The sequence below is a fragment of the Xenia sp. Carnegie-2017 genome, unplaced genomic scaffold (assembly GCF_021976095.1).
Source record: "Xenia sp. Carnegie-2017 unplaced genomic scaffold, XeniaSp_v1 HiC_scaffold_71, whole genome shotgun sequence".
Lineage (NCBI taxonomy): Eukaryota > Metazoa > Cnidaria > Anthozoa > Malacalcyonacea > Xeniidae > Xenia > Xenia sp. Carnegie-2017.
The window spans coordinates 34,647-60,861 of NW_025813539.1; the positions used below are offsets into that span (position 1 = coordinate 34,647).

At 34.3% G+C, this 26,215-nt stretch overlaps 5 protein-coding genes and 4 long non-coding RNA genes across 13 annotated transcripts; 2 read left to right on the plus strand and 7 right to left on the minus strand.

Moving 5' to 3' along the window:
- Positions 1 to 2,855: 2,855 nt before the first annotated feature.
- Positions 2,856 to 3,586, minus strand: LOC124459230. Its single transcript, XR_006953519.1, has 2 exons — positions 3,512 to 3,586; positions 2,856 to 3,341 (listed from the first exon to the last, which is right to left on the minus strand). It is a non-coding gene; the product is annotated as an uncharacterized LOC124459230 (long non-coding RNA).
- An 818-nt stretch (positions 3,587 to 4,404) lies between these two features.
- Positions 4,405 to 5,139, minus strand: LOC124459289. Its single transcript, XM_047008779.1, has 2 exons — positions 4,942 to 5,139; positions 4,405 to 4,663 (listed from the first exon to the last, which is right to left on the minus strand). Exons 1-2 carry the CDS (start codon positions 5,013 to 5,015, stop codon positions 4,405 to 4,407), a joined length of 333 nt encoding a protein of 110 aa, XP_046864735.1. The 5' UTR covers positions 5,016 to 5,139.
- A 3,412-nt stretch (positions 5,140 to 8,551) lies between these two features.
- Positions 8,552 to 9,700, plus strand: LOC124459290. Its single transcript, XM_047008781.1, has 3 exons — positions 8,552 to 8,641; positions 8,812 to 9,005; positions 9,593 to 9,700. The coding sequence occupies exons 1-3, from the start codon at positions 8,629 to 8,631 to the stop codon at positions 9,698 to 9,700; spliced, it is 315 nt and encodes a 104-aa protein (XP_046864737.1). The 5' UTR covers positions 8,552 to 8,628.
- Positions 9,701 to 9,711: 11 nt separating this feature from the next.
- On the plus strand, positions 9,712 to 10,500 carry LOC124459246. The gene is made up of 3 exons (XR_006953529.1): positions 9,712 to 9,736; positions 9,978 to 10,043; positions 10,472 to 10,500. It is a non-coding gene; the product is annotated as an uncharacterized LOC124459246 (long non-coding RNA).
- A 1,323-nt stretch (positions 10,501 to 11,823) lies between these two features.
- On the minus strand, positions 11,824 to 12,599 carry LOC124459247. The gene is made up of 2 exons (XR_006953530.1): positions 12,488 to 12,599; positions 11,824 to 12,286 (listed from the first exon to the last, which is right to left on the minus strand). It is a non-coding gene; the product is annotated as an uncharacterized LOC124459247 (long non-coding RNA).
- Positions 12,600 to 12,626: 27 nt separating this feature from the next.
- Positions 12,627 to 14,322, minus strand: LOC124459249. Of its 2 annotated transcripts, none has more exons than XR_006953531.1 (2): positions 14,293 to 14,322; positions 12,627 to 12,712 (listed from the first exon to the last, which is right to left on the minus strand). It is a non-coding gene; the product is annotated as an uncharacterized LOC124459249 (long non-coding RNA). The 2 variants fall into 2 exon arrangements; XR_006953532.1 differs by lacking the exon at positions 14,293 to 14,322 and adding an exon at positions 12,808 to 12,907.
- Positions 14,323 to 15,695: 1,373 nt separating this feature from the next.
- LOC124459234 lies at positions 15,696 to 17,688 on the minus strand. The gene is made up of 9 exons (XM_047008745.1): positions 17,642 to 17,688; positions 17,382 to 17,496; positions 17,220 to 17,303; positions 16,618 to 16,798; positions 16,424 to 16,513; positions 16,220 to 16,318; positions 16,069 to 16,138; positions 15,880 to 15,965; positions 15,696 to 15,805 (listed from the first exon to the last, which is right to left on the minus strand). The coding sequence occupies exons 1-9, from the start codon at positions 17,644 to 17,646 to the stop codon at positions 15,789 to 15,791; spliced, it is 747 nt and encodes a 248-aa protein (XP_046864701.1). The 5' UTR covers positions 17,647 to 17,688; the 3' UTR covers positions 15,696 to 15,788.
- Positions 17,689 to 18,474: 786 nt separating this feature from the next.
- On the minus strand, positions 18,475 to 21,862 carry LOC124459233. Of its 4 annotated transcripts, XM_047008742.1 has the most exons (9): positions 21,380 to 21,862; positions 21,113 to 21,221; positions 20,626 to 20,849; positions 20,135 to 20,184; positions 19,898 to 19,982; positions 19,383 to 19,702; positions 19,059 to 19,108; positions 18,677 to 18,758; positions 18,475 to 18,507 (listed from the first exon to the last, which is right to left on the minus strand). In XM_047008742.1, exons 1-7 carry the CDS (start codon positions 21,839 to 21,841, stop codon positions 19,084 to 19,086), a joined length of 1,275 nt encoding a protein of 424 aa, XP_046864698.1. In that variant the 5' UTR covers positions 21,842 to 21,862; the 3' UTR covers positions 18,475 to 18,507; positions 18,677 to 18,758; positions 19,059 to 19,083. The 4 variants fall into 4 exon arrangements, with proteins under 4 accessions (XP_046864698.1, XP_046864697.1, XP_046864699.1 ...); XM_047008743.1 differs by lacking the exons at positions 18,475 to 18,507; positions 18,677 to 18,758; positions 19,059 to 19,108 and having other exon boundaries at positions 19,381 to 19,509; positions 19,616 to 19,702; XM_047008741.1 differs by lacking the exons at positions 18,475 to 18,507; positions 18,677 to 18,758; positions 19,059 to 19,108 and having other exon boundaries at positions 19,262 to 19,702.
- Positions 21,863 to 25,006: 3,144 nt separating this feature from the next.
- LOC124459291 (brefeldin A-inhibited guanine nucleotide-exchange protein 1-like) lies at positions 25,007 to 26,011 on the minus strand. Its single transcript, XM_047008782.1, has 3 exons — positions 25,981 to 26,011; positions 25,582 to 25,781; positions 25,007 to 25,222 (listed from the first exon to the last, which is right to left on the minus strand). Exons 1-3 carry the CDS (start codon positions 26,009 to 26,011, stop codon positions 25,157 to 25,159), a joined length of 297 nt encoding a protein of 98 aa, XP_046864738.1. The 3' UTR covers positions 25,007 to 25,156.
- Between the last annotated feature and the right edge of the window lie 204 nt (positions 26,012 to 26,215).

Here is a 26,215-nt window from a genome sequence, read left to right on the forward strand (position 1 = left end):
GCTGATCAAGATGAAGCAGATGATTTTGTTGATCATTATAACAAATCTAACAACAAAGTAGGAGAGGTAATTATTGCATCATGAAGGACTTTGAAGCCTATTCAAAAGTATTCTGTGAAGGGGGGGGGTAGTGAATAGTTTGAAAACAAACTTTATATGTAGTCCATGAAAAAGCAATGGCAAAGCCAGCACTTTTTTACTTTTACATTGCAAATATTTTTGTATTCAATCACTGGAAAAACAATAAATGGATTTGATTTTCTAAAGAAATTACAACTTTGCTGACAAATTTGCATTGTAAGAGTAAAAGCTTGAGCAGGCTTCGCCCCTGAGAAAAGTGGGTCTATGCTTCAACAAAGGTCCATGGGCCCTGATACATATGTAAGTAGCTACGTGGATTTAAAATCAAAATTACAAACAGCCAATTTTTTTTCTTTTCCTTTAATTTATCATGTTTATGCATGGTCTATGTCTTGATTTTGTAAAATGTCATGTTTATTTTTACAGTAATAAAACAATTGTTATATATGCGCTAATCTATAATGTGCTCCACCTTATTTTAGAGTTGTCAGATATTTGAGGCTGGAGAAGTTACAGAAGCACTTCACTCCAAAGGAAAAAATCAACTTTTTGATGAAAAAGGAGTGTTTGGTAGTTGTTGCAGTCGGCATTCACACCCTGGACGATTTTTCAGCTCTAAATATGAGGAAAGGTTAGTGTCTTAGCCTTGGTTTGCACGTAATTATCAATATTGTTGATCTTTGATGAGGTAGTATGGAGAGCAAAACGTCGGGTTATAATTTCTTTTCCTGTGTCAATTTTCAAATAAAGGGACAAAGGACAAAATGATTCTGTGCTAATGAGATCTATTATTACCCTTTAATAATATTTAGTGCCTTATTATTAATATTCAGAATTTCGTATTCGCTGTTCCTAATCCAAAGCATTTTAAAAGATGCTGACCAAAGTCCTGGTGTTGATTTAAATCTCAGACTGAACCTTAATAAGTTATCTTAGCCTTCATTGTAATTCACCTGTCTTCATGAAAGCACGACACTTCGTGTACATCAGTACATATAATGGAAAACATGCCATGTTGTCATGTTGAAATTAGTTTTGATTACTGTACATTTTTCAGTAAAATAAGACGGTGGACAAACATATCTTGATCCACTTTATGTTAGCATACTAAGTAACACTTCTTAAAGTGAACATGAAATTAAACAATATAAACTAATTCAAGTATCTAAGAATCTTGAAATTAGTGTATAAATACAGTGTTAGTGAAAATGTACTTCAAAAACATCATTTAATCAGACATTTCAGAGGACGACAAATCAGTAGAATCACTGGAATGAGCAAGAAAAAATCTCATACTGGCATCAAGTTCACTGTCACTGTTGTTGACCCATCACGTCATTGTCCTCACTGCTGCTTATGTCACCATTAATGATGTCACCCAAATCATCATCTATATGACTATTAATAGTATTATTTTCATCATATGAATCAAGTAATCTGTTATCATTCTCACTATTATTATTCTGTCTTGATACGTCACCCAGGTCTCTTAGTATTACAGTGTCGTCGTCATCAACAATAAAGTCAGCCAAATCATCAACTTCATCTTCACTCTGCTAAAATGATATGGTGATGTCATTTTTTAACTAGAGATTGGTTGCAGAGTACAAAGTAATAAACTTACCAATTCATCATCATCATCGTCATCATCATCATTTTCATCATCATTAACACCATCATCATCATCATCATCATCATCATCATCATCATCATCATCATCATCATCATCATCATCATCTCCTTCTTCACATTTTATGCGACCGATTTCATAGACGACAAATACTTTCGAAATTGGCATCTTCGAATCCTTGATTCTAAGTAAGTACCGACCAGAAAGTATATGACAAAGAGTTTCTATAAAATATGCTTTATATGTTCTTACCTCAACAATAGCTACAATTGTATCGGAGCAGTTTACAGTCAAGTTATTTATAGGTTTCTTTACATCATATGTTGCTATAGAATGATAGAGTAATTCTATGAAAACCAAATCATCACAAGAAAACGTATGATTAAGATTAGTGGGCATAATTGTGCAAAAATTGTCCGTGTCTTGCATGAAAACCTAGTAAAATCTTTGCACAAATTTTCCTTTTTTTAATGATATAGACTTTTCTTTCTAATAAAACGTATTGACAAAAAGTGACCTTGATCAATTGTTGGTATTTTATTTAATAATAAAAATTCTTACCAGAACACTAAACCCAACAAGTCACGAAAACAAATTCAGAAATTAAAAGTACAAAAGTAATGTTCTATAATTTCTTTTAATCGTTGTATTTACATTGCTTTACCATTACCTTAGAATTGCAAATCCGGTTTAAAATAAAGCGTATTCACTACCAAGTAAGACATTTGAATTTTACGAATCATTTCAGTGTAAGAAATAATTGAAAATCTGCATTCTGCGGTATATATATATTTAGGCTATCTTCTACCTTAGGCTATCCTGCTAATCTGTCATTGATTATCATTAAAGATTAATGAATATTGTCCACTGATGAGCATAATTGAGATGTTTGCTCGCTGAAAACTACCATTAGACGAAGCAAGGACAGCACTATCCATTGTGCAGTGACTCACACATTAAAATTTAGTTACATTTTCTTCACTAAATTGTTTTAAATTGCAGTTTGCTGTCTTCCTAGAAATTTTAAATTAAAAATTTCTATTACCATAAGCTTGCTGAAACAAAGCCACTCAATGTTAGCTTGTCTTTGGGGTAGGTAAAATCTCACATCTACAGTAGACACGAAAATAAAGAAGCAAAATAATAATGATCATGAAATTGTTTTATTCGTAAACATCCCTTACACTAATGCATATGAAATCATTCAATCGTAAAGAAGCAATTTAAAGAGTTTGCCATCACACTCCTTGACATTGCTTGATTTTTCTATCTTATTTCTACACTTAAATTCTATGTAAATAAAAGTTTAAATGGTTTAACCATGATAATTAAAATAATAAAAGTAAAAGTACGATTAAAACTATTCTATTCAAAATGCTGTGTTAAAGTCAGTGTGTAATGTTGTTGCCTTATAAAGGCAAGTAAAATACATTCACAAACTGTGGCATAGATGCCAAGATTCAAGTTTGTTCATGGCAAAAGATTACGTACACAGACACAATCATAAAGTATTCGGTTTAATACTGTTTAGAGATCAAATCTAGATTATATAATGAAGAACAAAATAAAACATTATAAATGTAGTAACAATCTTTACGTACTCTTGTTTTATTAACGACGATCGCCAGTTCTAAAGGAAATTTATAATAAGAATTAAACTACCATAATAAGAGAAAGAAAAACATGTTTTCGGCATTTTTTAAAAAAATATTCAACAAATGAATCTATTTTTACTTTTTTCTTCAACCATCAACTAATGACGTCGAGCTTTGTGGATCTTTTCCAAAAGATAAAACTTACTATTCCATCTTTTCATCTCCTTTTTTGTCATCGCATTTCTTGTCGTCTTTTTTCTCGACAGGTGCCAGTTTACTCATTGGAGTAATGGCATATGCAATTGGTGCAGGACGATTATTGTCTGACTCAACAGAGGAGTGTAACTAAATAAAAACATACGTATATATTGTCATTGTATATGTATATTTTATCAGCTTCAAAATTTGTAATCTAGACATAATTCTTGTTCAAAATTGAAAGTTTCGCCGGATTGTAATAAGCTAATAACTTCATAAATTCTGAAGAAGGCAGGAAGCATCGAGTCGAAAGCTCAATATAATTATATATTAAAATCCGGAGAAACTTTTAATGTTTAACGATATATTTTATCATATATACATAAGATGATAAAATATTTATAGGTTTTTTATACATCGTAAATGACCTAATAAACACAGGACGTTAAATAAATGCAATAGCAGCCTAGAAAGGGGAAAAAGGGGAGGGGGGCCTTGAATTGTCACAAGGAGTTAAATAAAAAGACGTTTACATCATTCTCTATCACCATATTGTGAGAAAATAAAAACAAAGTCAAGACTAAATATACGGTTTCTTATCGCAATCGATAACCCACTGTTAACAATAGCAACGTGTGGGGTGCGACTATTGGAGTCAAAGCGTTCATTAGAGAGAATCGTCTGATATAAAATCAAGTTTCAATGGAAAACAATTCGTACGTATTGTTTTCAATTGCGTTTACAGGTATTTGGTGATCATGTATTGCTGAATAGTATAAATTCCAAATGTCGCGGGTGTTTTCAAATATGAGCAGTTTTTTTTAAACACCCAGCATAATCTCCATGATGCATTCAAAATCATCACCACAATCCAACAAAAACAAAATAAATGCACAAATCCTATTTATAAATAATAAATGACAAATATCCACAACAAACCGGATTTCCTTCTCTATTTTCTCTATTGATCGAGGCATACACATGTGGTGGTGCTTTACTTGTTGGTGGTTTACTTTCATCACTTGTTGATGGATTATTTACTGTATCATATTCATTACCAACTGATTTATAGGCATTTTCTCTAAGTTCTCCAACCTCTTCATAATGATTGGGTTGTGCATTATTAGCTCCAGCTAAAGGTTCAACACCATTTTCACCACTGCAACATTAAAAAACATGATTAAATTTTGAACATGATATGGACGAAATCCGAGAAAAACTTAAATAGCAACAAAAACAGTTACTCAAAGTTCTTCACAGCACGAACAATGAGACGTTGTGAAAATGTCGTAAAAATGACGTGAACTTAATTATACACGACCTTCTCACATTATTTTACGTTATTTTCACCACGGATGAATCTATTTTTACTTTTTTCTTCAACCATCAACTAATGACGTCGAGCTTTGTGGATCTTTTCCAAAAGATAAAACTTACTATTCCATCTTTTCATCTCCTTTTTTGTCATCGCATTTCTTGTCTTTTTTCTCGACAGGTGCCAGTTTACTCATTGGAGTAATGGCATATGCAATTAGTGCAGGACGATTTTTGTCTGACTCAACAGAGGAGTGTAACTAAATAAAAACATACGTATATATTGTCATTGTATATGTATATTTTATCAGCTTTAAAATTTGTAATCTAGACATAATTCTTGTTCAAAATTGAAAGTTTCGCCGGATTGTAAATAGCTAATACCTTCATAAATTCTGAAGAAGACAGGAAGCATCGAGTCGAAAGCTCAATATAATTATACATAAAAATCCGGAGAAACTTTAAATGTTTAACGATATATTTTATCATATATACATAAGATGATAAAATATACATAGGTTTTTTATACATCGTAAATGACCTAATAAACACAGGACGTTAAATAAATGAAATAGCAGCCTAGAAAGGGGAGGGGGCCTTCAATTGACACAAGGAGTTAAATAGAAAGACGTTTACATCATTCTCTATCACCATATTGTGAGAAAATAAAAACAAAGTCAAGACTAAATATACGGTTTCTTAGCGCAATCGATAACCCACTGTTAACAATGGCAACGTGTGGGGTGCGACTATTGGAGTCAAAGCGTTTATTAGAGAGAATCGCCTGATATAAAATCAAGTTTCAATTAAGCAATTCGTACGTATTGTTTTCAATTGCGTTTACAGGTATTTGGGGATCATGTATTGCTGAATAGTATAAATTCCAAATGTCGCGGGTGTTTTCAAATATGAGCAGTTTTTTTTAAACACCCCGCATAATCTCCATGATGCATTCAAAATCATCACCACAATCCAACAAAAACAAAATAAATGCACAAATCCTATTTATAAATAATAAATGACAAATATCCACAACAAACCGGATTTCCTTCTCTATTTTCTCTATCGATCGAGTCATAAACATGTAGTGGTGCTTTACTTGTTGATGGTTTACTTTCATCACTTGTTAATGGATTATTTACTGTTTCATATTCATTAACAACTGATTTATAGGCATTTTCTCTAAGTTCTCCAACAACCTCTTCATAATGATGATTGGGTTGTGCATTATTAGCTCCAGCTACAGGTTCAACACCATTTTCACCACTGCAACATTAAAAAACATGATTAAATTTTGAACATAATATGGACGAAATCCGAGAAAAACTTAAATAGCAACAAAAACAGTTACTCAAAGTTCTTCACAGCACGAACAATGAGACGTTGTGAACTTAATTATACACGACCTTCTCACATTATTTTACGTTATTTTCACCACGGCGCCAAATGGCCCGTCGTGTTCGATATTTCCCCTTATAACTGATACATGCGACAAAAACACTATCACCATTACAAATTATACAAACACAATTAAAACACACAATTCACTTACTGGTATCCATTTTCTACAAATAAAAGAAGACAAAAGTAGATGGTTAATAATTTGACATAAACGACAGCTTTTAACACCCGTTTCACCAATTCTAAAACGCTTAAAGCGTTAGTTCTAATTTTTAGAAATGCGTTACGAAGCGTCAATAGAATGTATTCCGCGCATTCTGATGTATGGGATTCACGAATTTATGAAATACTTTATTTAGTCAACTTTATTTTCCTGTTCTGTGATCTGGCTATGGCGGAAAACGTTCGACGTTCAGCTTCTTATGATATTTTAAATGACGAACAAAAAAAGATCTTGAAGGATTATTATGATCGAGGAATGATTTCAACAGCTGCTTGTATGAGGGATGTCATCCAAGAAGCTGCGAACCAAGCTAATATCACGTTTGAAAGAGTCAAGGTAAACAGAATGCACGAGTTTATATTTTTTACCCGCGCTTTCTTTTTCATTAGCAACGAGTGATCTTCGCCAGTATTTTTTGATCTGATGGGTTTAGTTATTGTTTCTGTAACTGACATTAAATATAGCGTGCATTTTATATCTTCTAATTATACCCTTAACTTATATAATAGACAGTTTACAAGATGTCAGAAATATATAAACAGATATACTTAGGATTTTCCCTTTATTGGGGAGAGCATGGTTTATTTTTTGACTGTACCACAATACCAGTGTGTTTATATTTAGTATTGCTTGACAATTGAAAATTGCAACGTTTGCTGACGATGTTTGTAAAATTTATTCTACTGTTAAAATTTTAACTTGGCCTATTAAGCGTATAATTATTATATTTTATACTCACACTTGTTTTACTATGTACTATAAAAAACAAGCTTGTTTTTATTTGTATTCAACCCTCTCGAGCTTTTTATCTTTCTCTGTTGTCAGATGTAATATGTATGTACCACTGGTTACTATATCTTTTTGCATTAAATCGAACTCTAGTTTTCTTCAATAATGCAATTTCTACTTTATAAAAGTAATAAGATTATAGTATTTACATACATATACTCATTTCATAATATTCATTTCATAGTATAGAGGTGCCACAGGTAGTACATCTTAAAAAGGGGTGGGAAAACTTGGTAATTTTTCTATTTTTGAGTATGCCTTAAAGACTGTTGATCACAAATTTTTCGTAGTATTCTGAGTTTGTTGAAACTTAAGGGCAGGCATTCTGTAACATTATCACAAATGTAACATTATCGATTTTCCCTCGACAATGGTTTTCCAAAAATTAAATTATTAAATGCGCATTTTCTCTATAACACATTTTTAATGCCCACTGGTGTTTCCCTTTTCCATGAAAGACTTGCTTGGGATTCATGCTATAACAAACAGGGACCTTATCATTTTGCAAATAATAATCCTGAAATGTAGGTAAATTTGAGAATTTTTCCATTAATTAATTGTTTTTTAGAAATCCATAGTTTTCACAGCAAGTGAAATTTTACATTGCATGAATAAATAACTGAGCAGACTATGCTGTATTCATTGCATGTTTTTGAAAGTTTGCAAATGACAGAATCGTTGCAGTTTATGGAGACTCAATAATGTTGAATCTACCTTAAATTGTAAATGCTAGAGATGTTTTTCTAATTTCTACTCTCTGCTAGTCACCCCATTATAATGTATATAATTGCTTTGAAGGTTTAATTGCATTGGGTGCATACCATTGAAGGTGATCAAGGCAAAACCTAAATTAATATAACTTAACAAATTTTTTATTAATTAGGTTAATAGTCCCTAAACATTTTTATCTTGTTCAGGAATAAGTCACATTTTTTACTTTTTTGGCTCTCCTAATTTACGAATAATTTGAGAAAGAAGTTTCATATAGATGGTGGTTCGTAGTTACATACTTAATGAATTCTGTTACTGGTGAAATAAGCTCATGCTTATTGCAGAATTTTCTAATGAAATTGTTTGATTGTTTGGTTTGCAAAGAAGCATTTATATTTTTTAACATAATAATTTTTTGTTGTTTAGACTAAGTTAGCATATCCTATTCTTCAAATAACTTGAAGGCTTCATGTTAGTACTCTATTTGTTCATACACCATGTAGTAAATAACCTTGGTTAACCAGGTTAGCTACAAGAAAAAGAAAAGTTTTATTTTTATTTCTTCTAGAAATGGATTGGGAATGAAAAGCAGTCCAGAAAAAGAAGCCAGCTCTCATCAAGATGAGGAGTTAAGACTGTGCCCTTCAAAGCGTAGAACTACAGCATATAATCTTTTTTGCTCGCATATGCTGAACTCAGGTTCTGATCTATAAACTGTATGTTTTTTATGGCCTGTACAATATGTATCATCTTTATTCCACCAAAAGTGCTAAGACAAAACCTGTGCAGTCGTCATTTAAACCCAAAAGAGTACTTTGTTTCTTTCTGTTGTTATATGCCTTTTGTAAATATGCATTTTGTAATTTTAGAGGAATGCAAGCTGCTGAGCTCTAATTCTGAGAAGTTGAAGTTAGCTGTAGACCACTGGAACTTGTTAGGGGCAGAGGAACGTGTGATTTGGGCAGAAAGAGCAAAGGCTGTTCAAAGCAATGACATTCATGACCTGACAGTTAAGCAGCGCACAAACCAAGTGAAAAAAGGGAAAAAGCAGCTTTTGTCACAGGTACAGCTGTTATTACCCACTGTACATATGTACAGTATTATGATATAAGAGAATGATTTTTACTTTGATTGTTTGTGCGTAGATTTAGTTGAGCATCTCTATAAACATAACGTGATGGTTTGTAAATTTCAATCCATTCTAAAGGAAAGACAATTTACCTAAAGAAAACTTCTACTACAAAAAAATTTGTAAAAGTTGTTATGAATTGTTAGAAGTAGCAAATAAATGCTGAAATTTAGCCAAGTCTACTGGGTTACAGATCCACAAAGTTAGCATTTTGTAACGTTTGCAATTTTACTGTGAAAAATATTAGCATTGATAGACCTGTGTCATGGATGTGAAGGGGGAGTATTTTGTAAGAAATTTTTGCAATCCCCATAGCTTTAGATAGATTAGGGTGTGCGAGGGGCTCTAATTTCCCCACAAAATAATAGTATACGTATCATAAAATAAGCCCAAAGCAATTATGATAAGTGTTTAATCTAACACATTGTAGATGTGTTGATTTTTATACTTTTTGTTTACTTAGAGAAAAAATTTGCTGAAAACTTATGCTGTGTAAATTCAATTAAATTTCTCTTTGCTAGCTTACTTACTTAGAAAGTCTTGGTTGTGAAGCAGTTGTTTTATTCTTGGAGCCTGGTGATTCTTGTCTTCAACAGTTTGGAACAGAAAAGGAATCAACTTTTGAATAAAATGAAAAATTGGTGTCAATTTCGTTGAGTATTTGGGTAAGTGCTGTACCTACACAGTTATTTTCAGAAACTTGTGGGTCTTGGAATACCAGTGCATTATTTCTCAAGCATTAGTGCTGTTCCAGGAATGTTTATTCAGTTGTGCCCTTCGGATTTCTTTTGAAAGTAAATTGCTTTCAAAAGTAATCACTTGGGCTCAGCTGGATATATGAATAATCCTCTCCTCCCTTTGTAGTTTGTATAGCTAAAAAAAAAATTTGTATGCTATATTTGGTAGATGTAGACCGAGAAAAACAGAAATGGACTCATGAGGATGTAAGAATGCTCTTTAACAAGAAGTATAGTAAGTTAATTTTTTATTTATTCTTGTATGCAGGTCTTCACCATTGAGAGTGACGTGATCATACAGGTGTAATTTTAACCACCACAGGCCTGGATAAAGTATTTCACTCTATGGCTGCAAGTTTAAAAAAAATCTTTTTTGAATAAACTTTTCATTAAATACTTTTGAAAACAGTATAATGTTGTTAATAACAGTTATGTACAAAGGTTGCCTGTATATTCCTGAATGGTAGTGTTTACCTTACAGTTATAGTTTAATTTTACCGTTTGATACACCTGCATAAAGAAATCTTCTCTGTTTTTTAATAAAAAGTATATGGAAGATACAAAATTTTTTCCTGTGAGTAATTTTGTAAAATTACCCTTTTACAGTCATGTTGTTAAGTCATTATGTCTGTTAGTTCTTGTCAGTGAGCATTTTTCTTAAAGGTGAAGCAAAAGGTGTGACTGGTTCTCGCTCCATATCTTTCTGGTGGTTTTCATGTTGAAGGACTACCAGATAACATTCGCCTAAAGAAGCCACGACAATATGGCTCAAAGGAAATACAAAAATCATGGACTGCCAGGACAGTATTTCCTTCATTCTTGAAACGTCAGAAGGTGCACCTTTGCAAGATTTTGGTGAAGACTGCAAGGAATTGCTTAGTAATGTATTCGGAAAATGTGACTTTAAAGTATCAAAAGAAGATGTGGAGGTATTGGATATTAATGAGACACATAGCATTTCTGAAATCAAAGAAATAATATCAACACACTGGAAAGTGTTATGTCCAGAAGCTTTGACAGAGTTAAAAAAAAAATTGAATGCATATGTGTCTCAGGCAAATCATTTCGTTTTGCCTGTGTACTGTGATGATGAGGAAAGTCAGTTCTGGCTTTTTCATTTACGGATCTCTACAAGCTCTGCACCAGATAAGCGCAAGAGGTAAATTGACAGGATGTTGGCTAAATCATGAGTCAGGCAATACCTTCCACCTTATTAAAAAAAAGGAAACAATCTTTGGAAAAAATATTATTAAGGACAATGGCAATGTAATTTTTGAGACTCATAGGTTTACTGATTATACCCAAACCTTCATATTGAACAAGTCCTTTGAAAGGAAAGTTACTCAAATTTTATCAAAACAGGGATACATATAGTTTTCAATTTCACAGCAATGAAATTGTTTACAATGGTAGCAGGTAGCACTGCAATATGTGCATTGTAATCAACTCACTTTTCAGTTTTAGTTGGATTGTAAATAAGCCAGTTTTAGTTGGATTGAACATGTTTTTTTAAAAGGTAATATTCTACTATTCACATATAAGCCATGCAGAATGTCTAATTCTATAATTAAAATTTCGAAGATTAAAGCCCAAAAGTAAAAACTACATTATAATTTTTTTTGAGGGGGGGTGTTCTACCTTTCACCTACACAAAGACATGCACAATTCAATGGATGGGCAAATAAGATATCATATTTGTAAAAATAACTGTAATAATTGAGATACTTATGCATCAGTAAAAAAATATTTATGTTTGTGCAATATGTTTTAAACGTCTTGCTATTGACAATGCATTGCAACCAGAAGAAATAGCTTTGGACAATTGAGTTAATTTCTCTTGCTGGCGTAATGCATATGTTTCTTTTATTGCAGGAGAGTAGTTACTTTATGTAGCAAGATGCCAAAGTCTAAGCAGTCTTGTTGACTTAAGTTGTTGTCAATACTTCCACATAAAGCTTTGACTTCATTAAGATTCAGAAATACTGGCACCCAAACTTTTTCTTTTCTTTTGTTTCACAACAATAATGTTTTGAACTCCAAGACCTCCATGAGCAAATCCACAAGAATGCAACAACTCTATGCCTTCCCATATCTTAATTAATAAAGATATCCACTCGGCAAAAGTGATTCCATGAGTATAGCACAATCCTTCCAAGGACATGTACACTCCAGTTCCTACATGACCATAAAATTTTGTTATTAAAATGAATGGCTTTTCATCCCGACAAATACCAATTAAGATTGGAAAACATGGATGAGATGGTAAGCTAAGAATAGTTCTTGCTTCATCAATGACATCAAACTCAGATTTCCTCACTGCAACTGCCATTCCTCTAAACCAACATAACTCCATGCTATCAAAATTCCCATTTGGGAATGAATATGTAGGCTTCTTTGATGAGGAACGTAGCAATTCCGACCGATTGATACTCATGCAATCAGGTAATCCACATAGCATTTTATTCTCAGTTGAGCAATCTATGAAATGAGACAAGAAAATAAAGTTTGCTCCATGTCCAAGGTAGTTCTTCTCAAGATGGAAAATCATTCCCCACCAAAAAAGGTTCTCAATATTATATACAATTAACACAAAAATTAAGCCCTTCCTCAAATTATTCTTATCGTGTGCCTCTGAAATTTATGTTAATTAGGGACTGCGCTAGCTATTTTAAACCATACCATTTTCCGTATGACATTGGTTAACATTTTCAATGGCGTCGATGTGGCTAATGCCAGAATAAAAGTAGACATGATTGCTATGAATTCGCTTCACCGTAGGAAAACACTTTCGTACAATGAACCCACACTCGAACAGATATACTCTTATATTTATTTCTCAACACTTTTAGAACATCTGAGCATTTTACGCGACATAAGGAATCTTGATGAAACAGAGTTGACAACCTATAATAAAGTCATATATAACGATTAAGGACACAAGCGACTGCGTTCACGGATCACCGGTTGACAAAAAACACCACAAGTGGAGACATTCTCACCAATTTGCACGAGCTTCTCGAAAGTGAGACGGTTTATGTTTTCTTCTTGATGCATCTTTTTTCGGCATTGCTTCAACTCAAATGACATAAATGGGCTTTAATATGGACAGGCAGTACAGTTTTTAAGAGTATGCAACATATGTGAGTAATGTCTATTGTCCATATATAAAATAAAAACAATAGTACCCGCTCGGTGATTGGTCTATAGCCGTGTGTGCATTAACCTGTGCAAACCGACTTCAACTCAACCAATCAAATCAATCTATTAACCAAAAAAAATTTGCATATCGATGTAAATTTATCTGTTTCGAATTATTGTTTTGTATCATTGTATACAAGAGGTAAAAACTGTTTTTCGTGTTTGCACCATTGCACTGGCTTATGCAAACCTTAAAGCCGTTTGTGGGAACTCGAGCAGATGCAATCGTGCAACCCAAGACCTTCGGTCTCCTGCTTGCACTGATCTGCTCTCAAGTTTTCCCAAAGGTCTCATTGGTTTGCATAAGGCAAATTGTATTTCTCAGATGATATATGGGCATATGTGACGTAAACGATCTAATAAATGCCCTATATTAAATTAACACCTTATACATATTAAACGCCCCCCCTCCTTGCAACGCTACTTACTAATAAATTCCGTCTTCGATAGACACCCACCACCTTCACAACATTACCTTTATAATATATTAATTATAGTGGGTTCACAATTTGGCTTATAAGAAGTTTAGTTTGTCTTAGTTTTGTTTTATTTGTTCACACAAACAACTAATATACACGTCTCTCTTTTCATTTCGCTGCACCACAACATCTAGAATTGATTAAACGCCCTGGCCGTTGATAAATTCATTTACGGTACCAACGAACACTCAAAATAAAGCAACATATATATCATAAATGAATTCCACTTTTAACATTTCGAAATTCGAATTCCGCTGCGTCGACATTTTCACTTTACGGTGCTTTTGTGAAATAAACAGCACCGCATAATCCAATATCATCGAGCATATGTGATTGTTACACAAAAGTATGCAGTAACCAGTAGCAATGTTTTGTTACAGCAAATAGTTGACAGTTGTGGCTTTAAATTTTTTAACAAATTATGTTTCAAATAAAAGATTGATTTTTTTAGTTAGTACGACCCTTATAGCATGGACCTTATTAGTAGCAGAGTATGTAGCATCTTATAATAAAAACAACCCCCAAAAAACCGATCACGTTCTTTTCTTAACATCAGAATGTTACTTTAGAATGTGATTGTAGAGAGGGTTGGTATTGCGTAGAGAATATTTGAAGCTCACGGCAAGAATGCGTGATACGTAATACGTGCAATGATTACGGTAGGCGTGCAACATGACAAGAGTGTTCGATCTGTAAAATGGCTACGTGTTCTGTGAAATGGCAACAGTGCTCAGTAACGCAGATTAATAATTTTGAGTTTTATATTATTTCAATCCAAACACGTATTCGGATTCATTTCTCATTTACCTCTTACAGCGGCAGTGCCATCAAGGGTGCCGAAACAGACCGCACTCTCTCGTCAGCATCGTTTCGTTAGCTTGAGCATCGGTAAAGTTAGTCATCTGTTTGGAGTTAATCTCGAGCAAAATATGAAACATGGGAAGGCTTGTAACGTTAAAAGACAAATTGGATGATTTAGACGGACAAATCATGAAATTCGGTGTTTTCAAAAACTCGCCCCAGACCCCGTTGATCAACTGACAAAGCTTTGGATACGTCTCGGCTATTTTATATATGATATGAATGCTCACAATTTTAGATGAATTGGGTTGGGTAGACAGAGCTAATTGGTTGGGATATATGTCGCATATAAACTCTTACACGTAAGACATTGATAAATAATAAAGAACATAGTTCTCTCACAATTCAACGACAGGTTAAAACTTCCGGTGTTGTACAGAAGAAGAGAAAATAACTGTGCACTAACATGACGTCCCAAAACCACAAATGTTTGCGTGATATCAGTTATACTCGATACGTGAACAACTACATTATATAATAAGTACATAGAAAGTAGCTATTAGTTTACGAATAGTAGCTATGTCGTCTATTCAATGTTACTGTCCACTTCTGAGAGCTCTTCGATGTTTTCATCTTCAGTATCGGATTCCTCATACGGCGAGCTTTCAGATTCATTGGGAATGTTAACATCATTGGTTAAGTTAACAATCTCAGCCTGGAGAAGAAAAGTTTCTCCAAGTGGAAGCTCAAAACTTTTCTTCAAGCTGAACAACTCATTCCGCAATTTGGTTTTAAATCTTATCAGTTCATGCTTTGAACCAAGCATGAATTCATCGCTGCTCAAATCACTAAGATCAGCAAGCGCTTCATCAATTTTTGAGATAAGATTGGTGTAATACAATAGAAGCCTTTCTCTTTCCAAGTTTAAAAGTTTCTCTTTCTCGTCACATCGTTTTAGGATTAAGTACATTTCAATAGCCTTCCTCTTTGAGTATACTGGGACCGAGGCTTCCCCTAGAATATCATCCTCACCAGACTCAAATCCCTCATAAAGGTCTGATGTAGGATCTTTCGCTTTGTCAAATGTCAGACGATCGGGTAAACTGTTTATAAAATCACGAAGAGAATCAATGGCAGCATTGTGTTTCTCAATTGTTAATTTCATCTTGTTCGTGATCTTGGTGATTTGCCTGGACAAGCGAGTGGCAATTTTCTGACCATCTAAACAAGTAAAAGGAATACAAGATTAACATTTACAAGAACAACAAAAGACAGATATGGTAACATAGCTTAGGTTACAAGTATTCGAAATTTGCAGTGCATTACAGTACCTGCATACTTCTTTTTCAATGTTATTAAGAAATGCCTTTCTATGGAAAGTCCATGTAAAGCTCCGATAGTATCTTTTCGTTTTCTTTGTATGACTTGCAATGCAACGACGTCAAAATTAGGATGACCAGGTTTCCATCTTTCTTTTACAGAATGCTTTCGTTCAATATCTTTTAAAATCTTTCGAAACCTGTTTACATAAATTTTGCGCGTTTGTAAAAAAAACTTTAAAGCAAAATATTGCTTTGACACATTTATACATACTGTATAGTTTTTTCGACATCTGATGAATTGAGTAATCTTCAGAGGTTATCTCCTGGTTTTCTTCAAAACATCCGAATGATGTAGCACTAAGAATTTAATAATTCACCAATTAGGCTCAAAAGAAATATTAAAACGTCTATAGGCATGTATTATAGAGAAACAGCCAGTTTAGTACATTAAAAAACCTACCTTAGTTGTTTAAAATGCAGTAGCTTTTGAACGTACGTCACTTTCCAGTTCTCCGTGATTTCTTTATGTTCTGTATTTAAAAGTATGTCTTTATATCCTACAGACTGAATTGTTAAGAATGAAACTATTTGCCATGAATAACATTATATACCTGGGTAGACTCTTGACATAATTTCCTTCTCTCTGGCCTCCCACTGACAAACAATTTCAGGATCGTACGTCACTAACAAACAAAATAAATTCGTATTTCCTTGGATGCAAATTGAATTGAGAGTTTGGTTAGGCAAAAAGAAATCTTAAATACTTTTCGGCCACAGAAAACATAAGAAATTTCTAACCTACCAGAACTACTTACCAGGTAGTTCGCTAAATAAATCCTTCATTTCTTGTTGCGTTTTAATTTTAAGTTGTAGACATTTTTTAAGCTTCGACGTTAACGATTTTCCTGAAACAAATCATATACAAAAAATTAAAACAATTAAGGGGCAACAAACAAATAAAAACATTTTCATTGTGTCAACGCATAAAGCAATGACAATATTCAAGCACCTGCATTGCTAAAATTTCTTCGAGATAAGTGAAGAAGAGCGTCTGTCAAAAGATCTACTCTTCTACTGGCAGACATCTTCTTAGTGATAGCTGAGAACCCACGAAGGTAAGCCCAGAGCCTTTCAATAGCCTCACCATCTGTAAGACCAAAACCATCGAGCCTTCTAGGACTGAACTTGACCTGTTTTTTTGAAGACATTAAAAAATAATATTTTACCTACGGGGGCTTTTTATCAAGGAAGAAACCAGAGCAGAAAAGATTGTCTTTCTTCAATCGCTACATCATTACCCAGGGATGTACTTTTCTGGAGGGAGGGGGTGCTCTAGTTTGGATAAGATTCTAGTGGCTGCTTGTTGCCGTAACATGCAAGACATTTTTCGTTAAATTTTGTTACTTATATAAAATGATTGGAGATTTTTGAAATTGTGCTCCATAAACCCCAATTACGATCGCTTGATGGTTTCATATACATAAATTTCTTAGGGAAAATGCCACTCCTCATCCATCTCCACTAATCAAGGTTGGAGGAGAGCACATTCCTCCGCTATCCCGCCTCTTAATCCATCCTTGTCATTACCAGGTACAAAGCTTTATTCATTACCTGGCATGAAGCCTTGTGTCCATAACAATGAAATATCGGCACCGAAATTGACACTTTTGACAAAATGTCATGCCTCTTGTTTGCCTAGAACGGTACCAATTTATTCAAAGTTTAGTTGGTGAATGAACTTGTCCCACATCATACATGCCAACATTAAAATACCTTTAAATGTGATGATAATACACATCCAATATCATACATTATTTTTAAATCAACACCAGGACTTTGGTCAGCATCTTTTAAAATGCTTTGGATTAGGAACAGCGAATACGAAATTCTGAATATTAATAATAAGACACTAAATATTATTAAAGGGTAATAATAGATCTCGTTAGCACAGAATCGTTTTGTCCTTTGTCCCTTTATTTCAAAATTGACACAGGAAAAGAAATTATAACCCGACGATTTGTTCTCCATACAACCTCATCAAAGATCAACAATATTGATAATTACGTGCAAACCAAGGCTAAGACACTAACCTTTCCCCATATTTAGTGCTGAAAAATCGTCCAGGGTGTGAATGCCGACTGCAACAACTACCAAACACTCCTTTTCATCAAACAGTTGATTTTTCCTTTGGAGTGAAGTGCTTCTGTAACTTCTCCTGCCTTAAATATCTGACAACTCTAAAATAAGTTGGAGAACATTATAGATTAGCACATACATAACAATTGTTTTATTACTATAAAAAAATACATGACAGTTTACACAATCAAGTCATAGACCATGCATAGACATGATAAATTAAAGGAAAAGAAAACAATTGGCTGTTTGTAATTTTGATTTTAAATCCACGTAGCTACTTACGTATGTATGAGGGCCCATGGACCTGCATGAAGCATAGACCTACTTTTCTCAGGGCCCTGCCCAATCTTTACTCTTACAATGCAAATTTGTCAGCAAAATTGTTAATAATTTCTTTAGAAAATCAAATCCATTCATTGTTTTTCCAGTGATTTAATACAAAAATATTTGCAATGTAAAAGTAAAAAAGTGCTGGCTTTGCCATTGCTTTTCATTGGACTACATATAAAGTTTGTTTTCAAACTATTCACTCCCTCCCCTTCACAGAATACTTTTGAAAAGGCTTCAAAGTCCTTCATCATGCAATAATTACCTCTCCTACTTTGTTATTAGACTTGCTATAATGATCAACAAAATCATCTACTTCATCCTGATCAGCAAACTTAAGGCAGCCATGGTTTGGGACGGCAAAACTATTCCCTGCCAACTTTTAGAGACCAAAGCAAGCATCCATGGAATGAATGGCCACACTTAACTCACCAGTCTAAAGCAAACAAAGCTCTTTAATAAAATGAAACGAATTTTATGGTAAACATGTAACACTTCATATTTCACAACAACTTTAAATGTTCTGATAATATATGTGACAAAAAACATATAATTTAAAATAGTTCACAAAGCAAATAGCAGAAAAAAAGAAATCAAATACTGACTTGTGGGCAAAGAGGGCAATTTCTATAATCAATCAGGTCTTTCTGTATGAACTTTAATGATCTGACTTGGTGTTTGAAATATCTGACAAAAAAATCAAATTCTTAAATGATATAATATATACAGTCAAACCTCTTGTATTAAATGACCCTGTACTAAGCAGATACTGTGTAAAATCCAAACCTTAATCTCATATAGCTAATAATAATGGAAGTATCATGATGAAACCTCAATCAAGCTGACACTTTCATTAAGCTGACACTAGTCTGTTGTCCAATGGTGTGTACTTAAAACAGGTTAGACTGTACTACTCTACACAAATAATCTAACTATTAGGTCTACATTAAATGTAAATAGACTTTTGTTTTATAACATATAACATACCTGTATTCATCGAATGATCCATTGTTTAACACATTATAGATGTTTTTGACCTTAACAAGAATAAAATGAACACCTAGTAAACTTGTGCATTTGTTTCAAAAATAAAATAAGGTTGAATACACAAAGTTATAACAGCAAAGGAAACTTCATGTACAATTTGAATGTGCTCTTACCTTATTTGAGGCAAATACACATTATTTATGTTGTTTGTAAATAACAGTGATTCAATAAATTTTTTTTGCAAAGTACAACCCATCTATTTCCACTATTTGATGGGTAGACTATCATATGGGTGCACAATTCAGGTTTATGAGAAATACATACCAGTCTAGGTAGCATTTCAGGATATTCAACTTCAACAGTGCTGCAAAATTTGTGCAAGGATACATGGCTCTCGAGCAAGAATTTTTCAGCAAAATCCATTCTGCTTTCTTTGCTGGTATCCCATCTTCTAAACATTTTAGGTCAGGAGAGACAAACATAGCCTTCAGATGGCACAGAAAGCAATCTAAATTGGCTATCTTCCGCATTCTAAAATTTAGAACTCTGGGTAATACCCATTTAGAATGAGCGAAACGGGTGTTTTTTCTCACAAGACCAAAACAAGCATCCATTGATTCAATCAGAGTACCAGCTTCATCAGGCTATCAATGGCTGAAATGAATAACAATGATGCTTTTAGAATGAAGACATTAACAACTTCCCTATAACTGTTTTTAAATATTGTGTTTAATGGCTAAATGTGTACAACTCCGCAGAACAAATGTCTATTAAATTTTTAGAATAAGAAAGCTAGCTATGAACGAATTGCAAGAGATGCACAATTATAAATTTCGTACTTTGGGACAAAGAGGGCACAAATATCTCCCTGGGACATGTTGCTTTACAAGCGGGTAACCATTTCTCAACAAATGCCGATGATACCTGCAAATAAAGAAACCACTAAAAATTCAATCATACACTATTACCAGAGCAATCATGAGACTTCAAGATCACATCCCTCAGTCTTTCTACAGTACTTTTCATCTAAGTTTACACAATAATTATAGTTTATGAAACTAATTTATATTACAAACCGAAACTCATCAAATGAGTTGCTGTTCAGTGTTGAATACATGTTCTTAATCTATAATGAAATAAAACAATTACAACAATATACACATGCACAACAAGAGCAGGAGCAGGGTGAAATATTTAATCTTTTGTAATGTGCCTTTCTATGAAAGATTAAGGTTACAGTTCAAGAAAACCAAGTTTTTCTATGTTTTAGGCAGGTAACTAGTAATTGTTACAAACTTTTAACAAGCTGTTGCACTGCTCTGGGGTATCTATATCATGGGCAGCTGTGCAAACAGGATTTTTTTGGGGGGGAGGGAGAGATGGGGAAACACTCCTAAAATGTCCCTTAAACTTACAATGCACTGTTTGATATCACACACCTTTTCAAGTTCTATAAATAAAGACCAATGTGGGAGAAATATTGGGAGGGGGACAGTACCCCCTTGTTGGCAACACAGAATGAAGGTACACATGTATTTCTTTTTACACAGTTGAAATGAATACTTACCCACAATGGTAAAGAGGAGCACTTTGTCCATATTTTTAGAGCATCGCAGAATTTTCGAAGTGAAACATGACATTCAAGAAGTAAGGTTTCAGCCAACTCCATCATCTTAAAATGAAAAGCTAAAGAGGGACGAGTAGCACTGCCAGGCCAAAGTTTCAATCTTATTAACGTTATTGAATCTTTTTCACACTCACAAAACAGAATTTGTTTCTGATGTTGCCGGCCTATTTGAAAAAATACACTGCAAGTTCTGGTTATCATCATCATCAGCATCATAATGAAACATACAAAGATCACAAAGAAAGAGGGTAGGTGGTAATTAAACATGAGCTTTGCAATAAAATTTAGAATTTACCATGAAGCTAGTATTTAAAGAAGAAATATTGATTTAAAAAAATGAGCATGCAAAGACCTTATGTATCAACAAAATGCTAAGGTTGATAAATTATCAATCATTAAGTGACTATATCTAAGCTAGTAAACAAACCATATTGGTCAATGCAAATGACATTTCTTGCTTGAGCACTATGGCAAGATTTCTGATGCCTTGCTGAAAGAATACCATGATTGGGAAAGTAAGGTAATGTATACCCATCCTAAAAACATAATGCAAGCTATGTTTCAATAGCAGTTTATACAAATGTATGATACAATGACCATGATGACATGAATTGAAATCAACGTTTGATCACCAAACTTATACACCACAAAACGTCATCATAACTGAATTTATCTCTATTCTTTCCATCCATACCTTAAACCGTTCAAGCACATGGAAGTAGTTGCTTGTTTCGTGAGTGCTGTCAGCACAACCTTTGCAAAAATATTTTTCGTGTGCGCATTCGTTACAACGAAATTCTACCCCAATCACACCACATTCAGAGCATTTTTCTTCGTTAAGAAAAACTTCTTCTTCAATTCTTCCGTTTAACAAAGACTCTCGAATGGTGTGCCAGCCTTGAAATTCCTTTTCCCGTCTGTTCTGATAGTTTGTTGCATAAGCATGCTCTTCATCACAGTAACCTTCACCTTCATCAAACTCATACAAATTATGTCGTTCTATCGCACTAGAAGGGACATTTGTTGACTTTAATTCATTTGAAATACGATTTGAAGCTTTCAGAGCAATATTCTTCGTGATTTTTTTGCCACTCGTAGAGATAGATCGAACGCGAAGTTTGCAAGATTTGAATCGCTTTGAGGGGCGAGTAGCCATTTTGAACCAAATGTACGGAGCTGCACAGAGCTACACATTATCTAAAGAAACTGGAACCTAGTGTAACATATCTTGTAGAATGCGCGGAATACATTCTATTGACGCTTCGTAACGCATTTCTAAAAATTAGAACTAACGCTTTAAGCGTTTTAGAATTGGTGAAACGGGTGCTAACCAAGCCTACAATGATGAGGAGTAAAGGGAATGGGCTGATTCCGATTGAGGCCTAGTAACTAATGCAAAACACGTCCCGAAATTTGATGTTGTTTCCAGTAGCCTGTCAATCATTACCATAACCAGCGGCATAACCACAGAATAGTGGCGTAACTGTATGAACACAGTCAGTGGCTCAAGATGGTCAGAGCTACGGACATTCAAGCAATCAGGCTACAAGGGGGCTCCCTGAACGGTGTTAACAAAGGACATCGGGATCCAGATCACTGGTAATTCTAAAATTGACGTAGGGTACTCACTGACGTATACAGTTACTTTATAATAAGCGAGAGCATAGAGTTTTTACCAACGAACGATTGAGAGCAATTTGATTTAAAACCTTTTTCAAAATTCAAAACAATAAATTATGTAGGTAACAACAATATTGATTCTTTTTGACTTGCTTGTATTTAGGAAAATAATAAAAAGTTATGTTTCATCTTCGCTGTTTTCTAAAGGTCTAAGTAAACTCTAATAGCTACGCAGCAACATTCAACTGTGCCGGTAATAACAGCAATACAGGTATGGCGCCTAAAGCCTGTGACACACGACGTGGTCTCCGAGACTTTTGTTTCCGAGACATGGTCTCCGATACAAAACTTTCAGAAACTTAACATGACAAACGAACTAAATGTTTCTGAAACTTTGCGGAGTCATTTTGTTTGTTTTTGAAATATGGCGGGAGACGACCTGACCGCTGCTACTTGTGCTGCCATTGTTTTATACATAGCAATTAAACAACGACGCAGAAGACAGAAAAAAAGAACTGTTTGGATAAGAGAATGGATGAAAAAAAGACAGCAGTATGGGGCATACCAGCATTTAGTGAAAGAATTGCGCTTGTCAGATTCGAATGGATACAAAAAATTTCTACGAATGGATCCGGAATCGTTTGGTGTCCTAGAAAGCTTGATTACGCCATTAATAACAAAAAAAGATACAAACATGAGACGTTCTATTCCAGCAGGTGAACGTTTGGCAGTAACCCTACGTTTCTTAGCAACAGGTTTGTAATTGCTAACTTATGTATCAGTATCGATGAAAAGTGAGCGTGGGGAATCGAGTGGATTATGTACTTCTTTATCAAGCGATACTTTTGATTGCTGTGAGCTTCGACCTCGACTTCGAACCCCCCTGAAGTCTCTTCACATTTTAGATAATCTCATAATTGATCTTCGGGATAACCGAGGGGAAGTACGATACCCCCCGATTCCCTCACAGGCGAATCCATTGATATTTTTCTACTATTTTTTTCGTGTTTTTCTTGTATAAGCAATCGCAAAATAAAGATGAAATGGAGTTTGGTCGATGTCTAAGTGTGGATTCGAAAATTTCGCCACGGCAGTGTGGAAAAAAATGGACAGCAGGCTCAGGTGACATGGGAATGGCTGGAAAAATGAAGAAAAGTATCGTCAACACCCTAGCGAAAACAACTAACTACAATACATCTCTAAATCTTCAACAATTTGAGGTACGTAACAACTTTTGATGTATGGAATTTAATAATTTTGTTGATGACTGATGCAGGTCGCACGGAGCCTTGGATAGCATTATCCATTGGATTTTGATTTTTTTAAACTTTTATAAAACCTTTTAAAAAGCAAAAAATATAAGATTCGATCTGAGCAATCACTGAAATGAAATATTGTTTCAAAGTTTACAAAATTTCTTTGTCGTAAGAAAAATACAAACACCTTTTTTAAAAATTTCAAAATTTTTGCTATCCAATGGATAACGCTATCGCGGCTTCGTGCAACCGCCCCCCAGGTGTTTATATTTTTCTTGCGAAAACGAAATTTAGTGATCTTTGAAAGAATATTTTGTTTAATTGATTTAACAGCTCAAATCGTAGCTATATTTTTCTGTTATGAGTAACTTTTTGAACGTTCAAAAAAATTTCCAATGCAGTGAATAGCGCTATTCGGCCTTTCTGCCACCGGCCCCAGATGTATACCGCATTTGCTTTAATGGATCTTCTGCAATATACTGCTATGTAACAACTTTGAATTATCTGTCGAATATTAACTGGATTCGATCATGTTGAATTGCGAGAAAGATGTTTGATAGTAGTTTCCCATTTCATGATTGGCTGATGCAAACTGGTTGTCAGCAGTCTTCATGATTGGCTGATGCAAACTGTTGTCAGCGGTCTTGACTTTACACCTGAATTTCTATTGAAAGATTTTTCCCAGCAGTATGCAAGGTTTTTGCCCAGATCTGGTGGAATGAACTGAAACATTCCCCCCCGTTCTGAGTTTGAAATCATATAAAGACGGTGGGGCAGTCTAATTGTAGTAAGAATTTGCATGTTCTGTTGCTTCATTTTTCCCCCTTTTTTATCAACGATTAAAAGTGCACAACATCATCATAGTTGAATTGAGAAGCTTATTCCTTGGATTAGTTATTGTGGAAGTCCATTGGTATTTCAAAAAAAATGAACTCGCCTGAGAAATGTTCTCAAAAAACTCCCAACTTCCCGGAAAGTTCCGTCGCGCCATCGGAGGATGTTACTTCTGTGGAACATCATCAGAGTTTATCGTCGATTGAGTCTGATGATGTTTCGCCATCTGAAAAAGTCGAGGAAAAATCAACCGAGATAAATAACTACGATGTGCTTAGTGAGACTAAGGTATTGTGTCAAGAACTATACTGCAACCGTTGGTAGATTTTGTCGTTTTTTTTTGGGACAAAAATCTTAATTAATTAAAACTAATTATGCAATTGGCAATTTCGCCTAGCAACCATACACGTTTAGTATGTTTATGTCTGATGCTGAAATCGATTTTATGCCTTTGACGACCAGAAGAAGCGATATTCCGATGATTAAGGTTTGTTTTATAACACAGGAGTAATGTCAAGTATTGCTATGTCGCAAATTTATATTAATGTACTATTTGTATTATTGGCCATTCTTTCTTTTTCATTGGCCAATCTTTCTTTTTCATTGGCCAATCTTTTTTTTTCATTTGCCATTCTTTTCATTTCTACCGTGTTCGTTTTACCATTGCCAAAAATGAGTGATGGCGTTTTTAGAAAAGGCGCCTGGAACGCGTTGAAGAAATCGAAAACCTTCTTCTAGCGCAAACAGGGTAAGGTTATTGATTATTCGGACCTCGAAATTTCTACAGCCATTTGTTGTAACAGCGCCAGGTCGACAGGTAACATTATCTACAATATACGTCAATTTTAAAGGTAATAAATACATAAAACAAACAGAATAGTTATGAAAATTTGTCTGAAATTTACAGTGAAATTTTACAGAAACGATTCAATACTTATTATCAGATAAATTTTCTCAAGCAATTTCACAAAATTCTGATTTAATAACTACGCAAAACATTTAAAATTAAAACAACCAACTTGCCATAATTTGAGAATTACAACCAGAATGACGTGTGGTGCTTCGCAAACATTTGTAATTTTTAACCTTGAAGTTTTGGCTCTTTTCAATCCCTTGAAATCATCGGGGCTAGCTCGCTATCCGGGGCAGCTCGCCTCCATATAATCAGGCCCTAAGTGTAACTTACCTTGAGTGGTGATGACGGAGGAGTGACATCAGGTGTGGGTGGACTCCACCATTTCAATAGTTCGTGAGGTACGGTTGATTCAAATATCGTCTTTACACATTGACATGTCTTTTCCCAGACGTCTTCGGAGAACGTGTTGCCAATGGATATGACGAGATTTTCCAAACAATTGGTACCAGACCACGCTAACTGCTCGTTATCTAAAGACATGTATTGAATGAACGAGCAAAGCAGGACATCACCAATGAACGAGCAAAGCAGGACATATTGAATGAACGAGAAAGGCAGGACATGTATTGAATGAACGAGCAAAGCACAATTGGTGATTGGTTCTGACACAACGAACCAATCACCAAGGCATATGCCAAGCACAAACACGTTGCGTAATTTCAAGCTTACCTTGTTTGACACCACTTAGATGGCCATACATATTATCAAGAAAAATTTCAGCAAGAATATCAAAATACTGAGTAAAAACATCGATGATAGCAGATTGAGCGTGATTACAAGTTGTTGTCATCCATTCTGATTTCTATAAAGAAACATCACAAATTTCAAAACAACCTCAGCTGATGTCTCATTTTATAACGAGAAAATACAACACCTTATACACGGACTTTATTCTATGTAAAGG

What these genes read in the sequence shown, in the direction of transcription:
- LOC124459289 (XM_047008779.1), bottom strand. Translation starts at nt 5,015, where the DNA reads ATGAGTAAACTGGCACCTGTCGAGAAAAAAGACAAGAAATGCGATGAC. An exon ending in GGAGATGAAAAGATGGAATA is followed by an intron (nt 4,664 to 4,941) that starts GTAAGTTTTATC and finishes TTAATGTTGCAG; the next exon opens with TGGTGAAAATGGTGTTGAAC.
- LOC124459290 (XM_047008781.1), top strand. An exon ending in AAAAGCAGCTTTTGTCACAG is followed by an intron (nt 9,006 to 9,592) that starts GTACAGCTGTTA and finishes TCTCTTTGCTAG; the next exon opens with CTTACTTACTTAGAAAGTCT.
- LOC124459291 (XM_047008782.1), bottom strand. Translation starts at nt 26,011, where the DNA reads ATGTATGGCCATCTAAGTGGTGTCAAACAAG. An exon ending in TCTAAGTGGTGTCAAACAAG is followed by an intron (nt 25,782 to 25,980) that starts GTAAGCTTGAAA and finishes ACATGTCTTTAG; the next exon opens with ATAACGAGCAGTTAGCGTGG. An exon ending in CTCCGTCATCACCACTCAAG is followed by an intron (nt 25,223 to 25,581) that starts GTAAGTTACACT and finishes CGTATATTGTAG; the next exon opens with ATAATGTTACCTGTCGACCT.
- LOC124459234 (XM_047008745.1), bottom strand. An exon ending in TATTATCATCACATTTAAAG is followed by an intron (nt 17,304 to 17,381) that starts GTATTTTAATGT and finishes GTACCGTTCTAG; the next exon opens with GCAAACAAGAGGCATGACAT. An exon ending in TTTATTTAGCGAACTACCTG is followed by an intron (nt 16,319 to 16,423) that starts GTAAGTAGTTCT and finishes TTTGCATCCAAG; the next exon opens with GAAATACGAATTTATTTTGT.
- LOC124459233 (XM_047008741.1), bottom strand. Translation starts at nt 21,841, where the DNA reads ATGGCTACTCGCCCCTCAAAGCGATTCAAATCTTGCAAACTTCGCGTT. An exon ending in GCTCCTCTTTACCATTGTGG is followed by an intron (nt 20,185 to 20,625) that starts GTAAGTATTCAT and finishes ATTTCATTATAG; the next exon opens with ATTAAGAACATGTATTCAAC. An exon ending in AACTCATTTGATGAGTTTCG is followed by an intron (nt 19,983 to 20,134) that starts GTTTGTAATATA and finishes CTTTATTTGCAG; the next exon opens with GTATCATCGGCATTTGTTGA.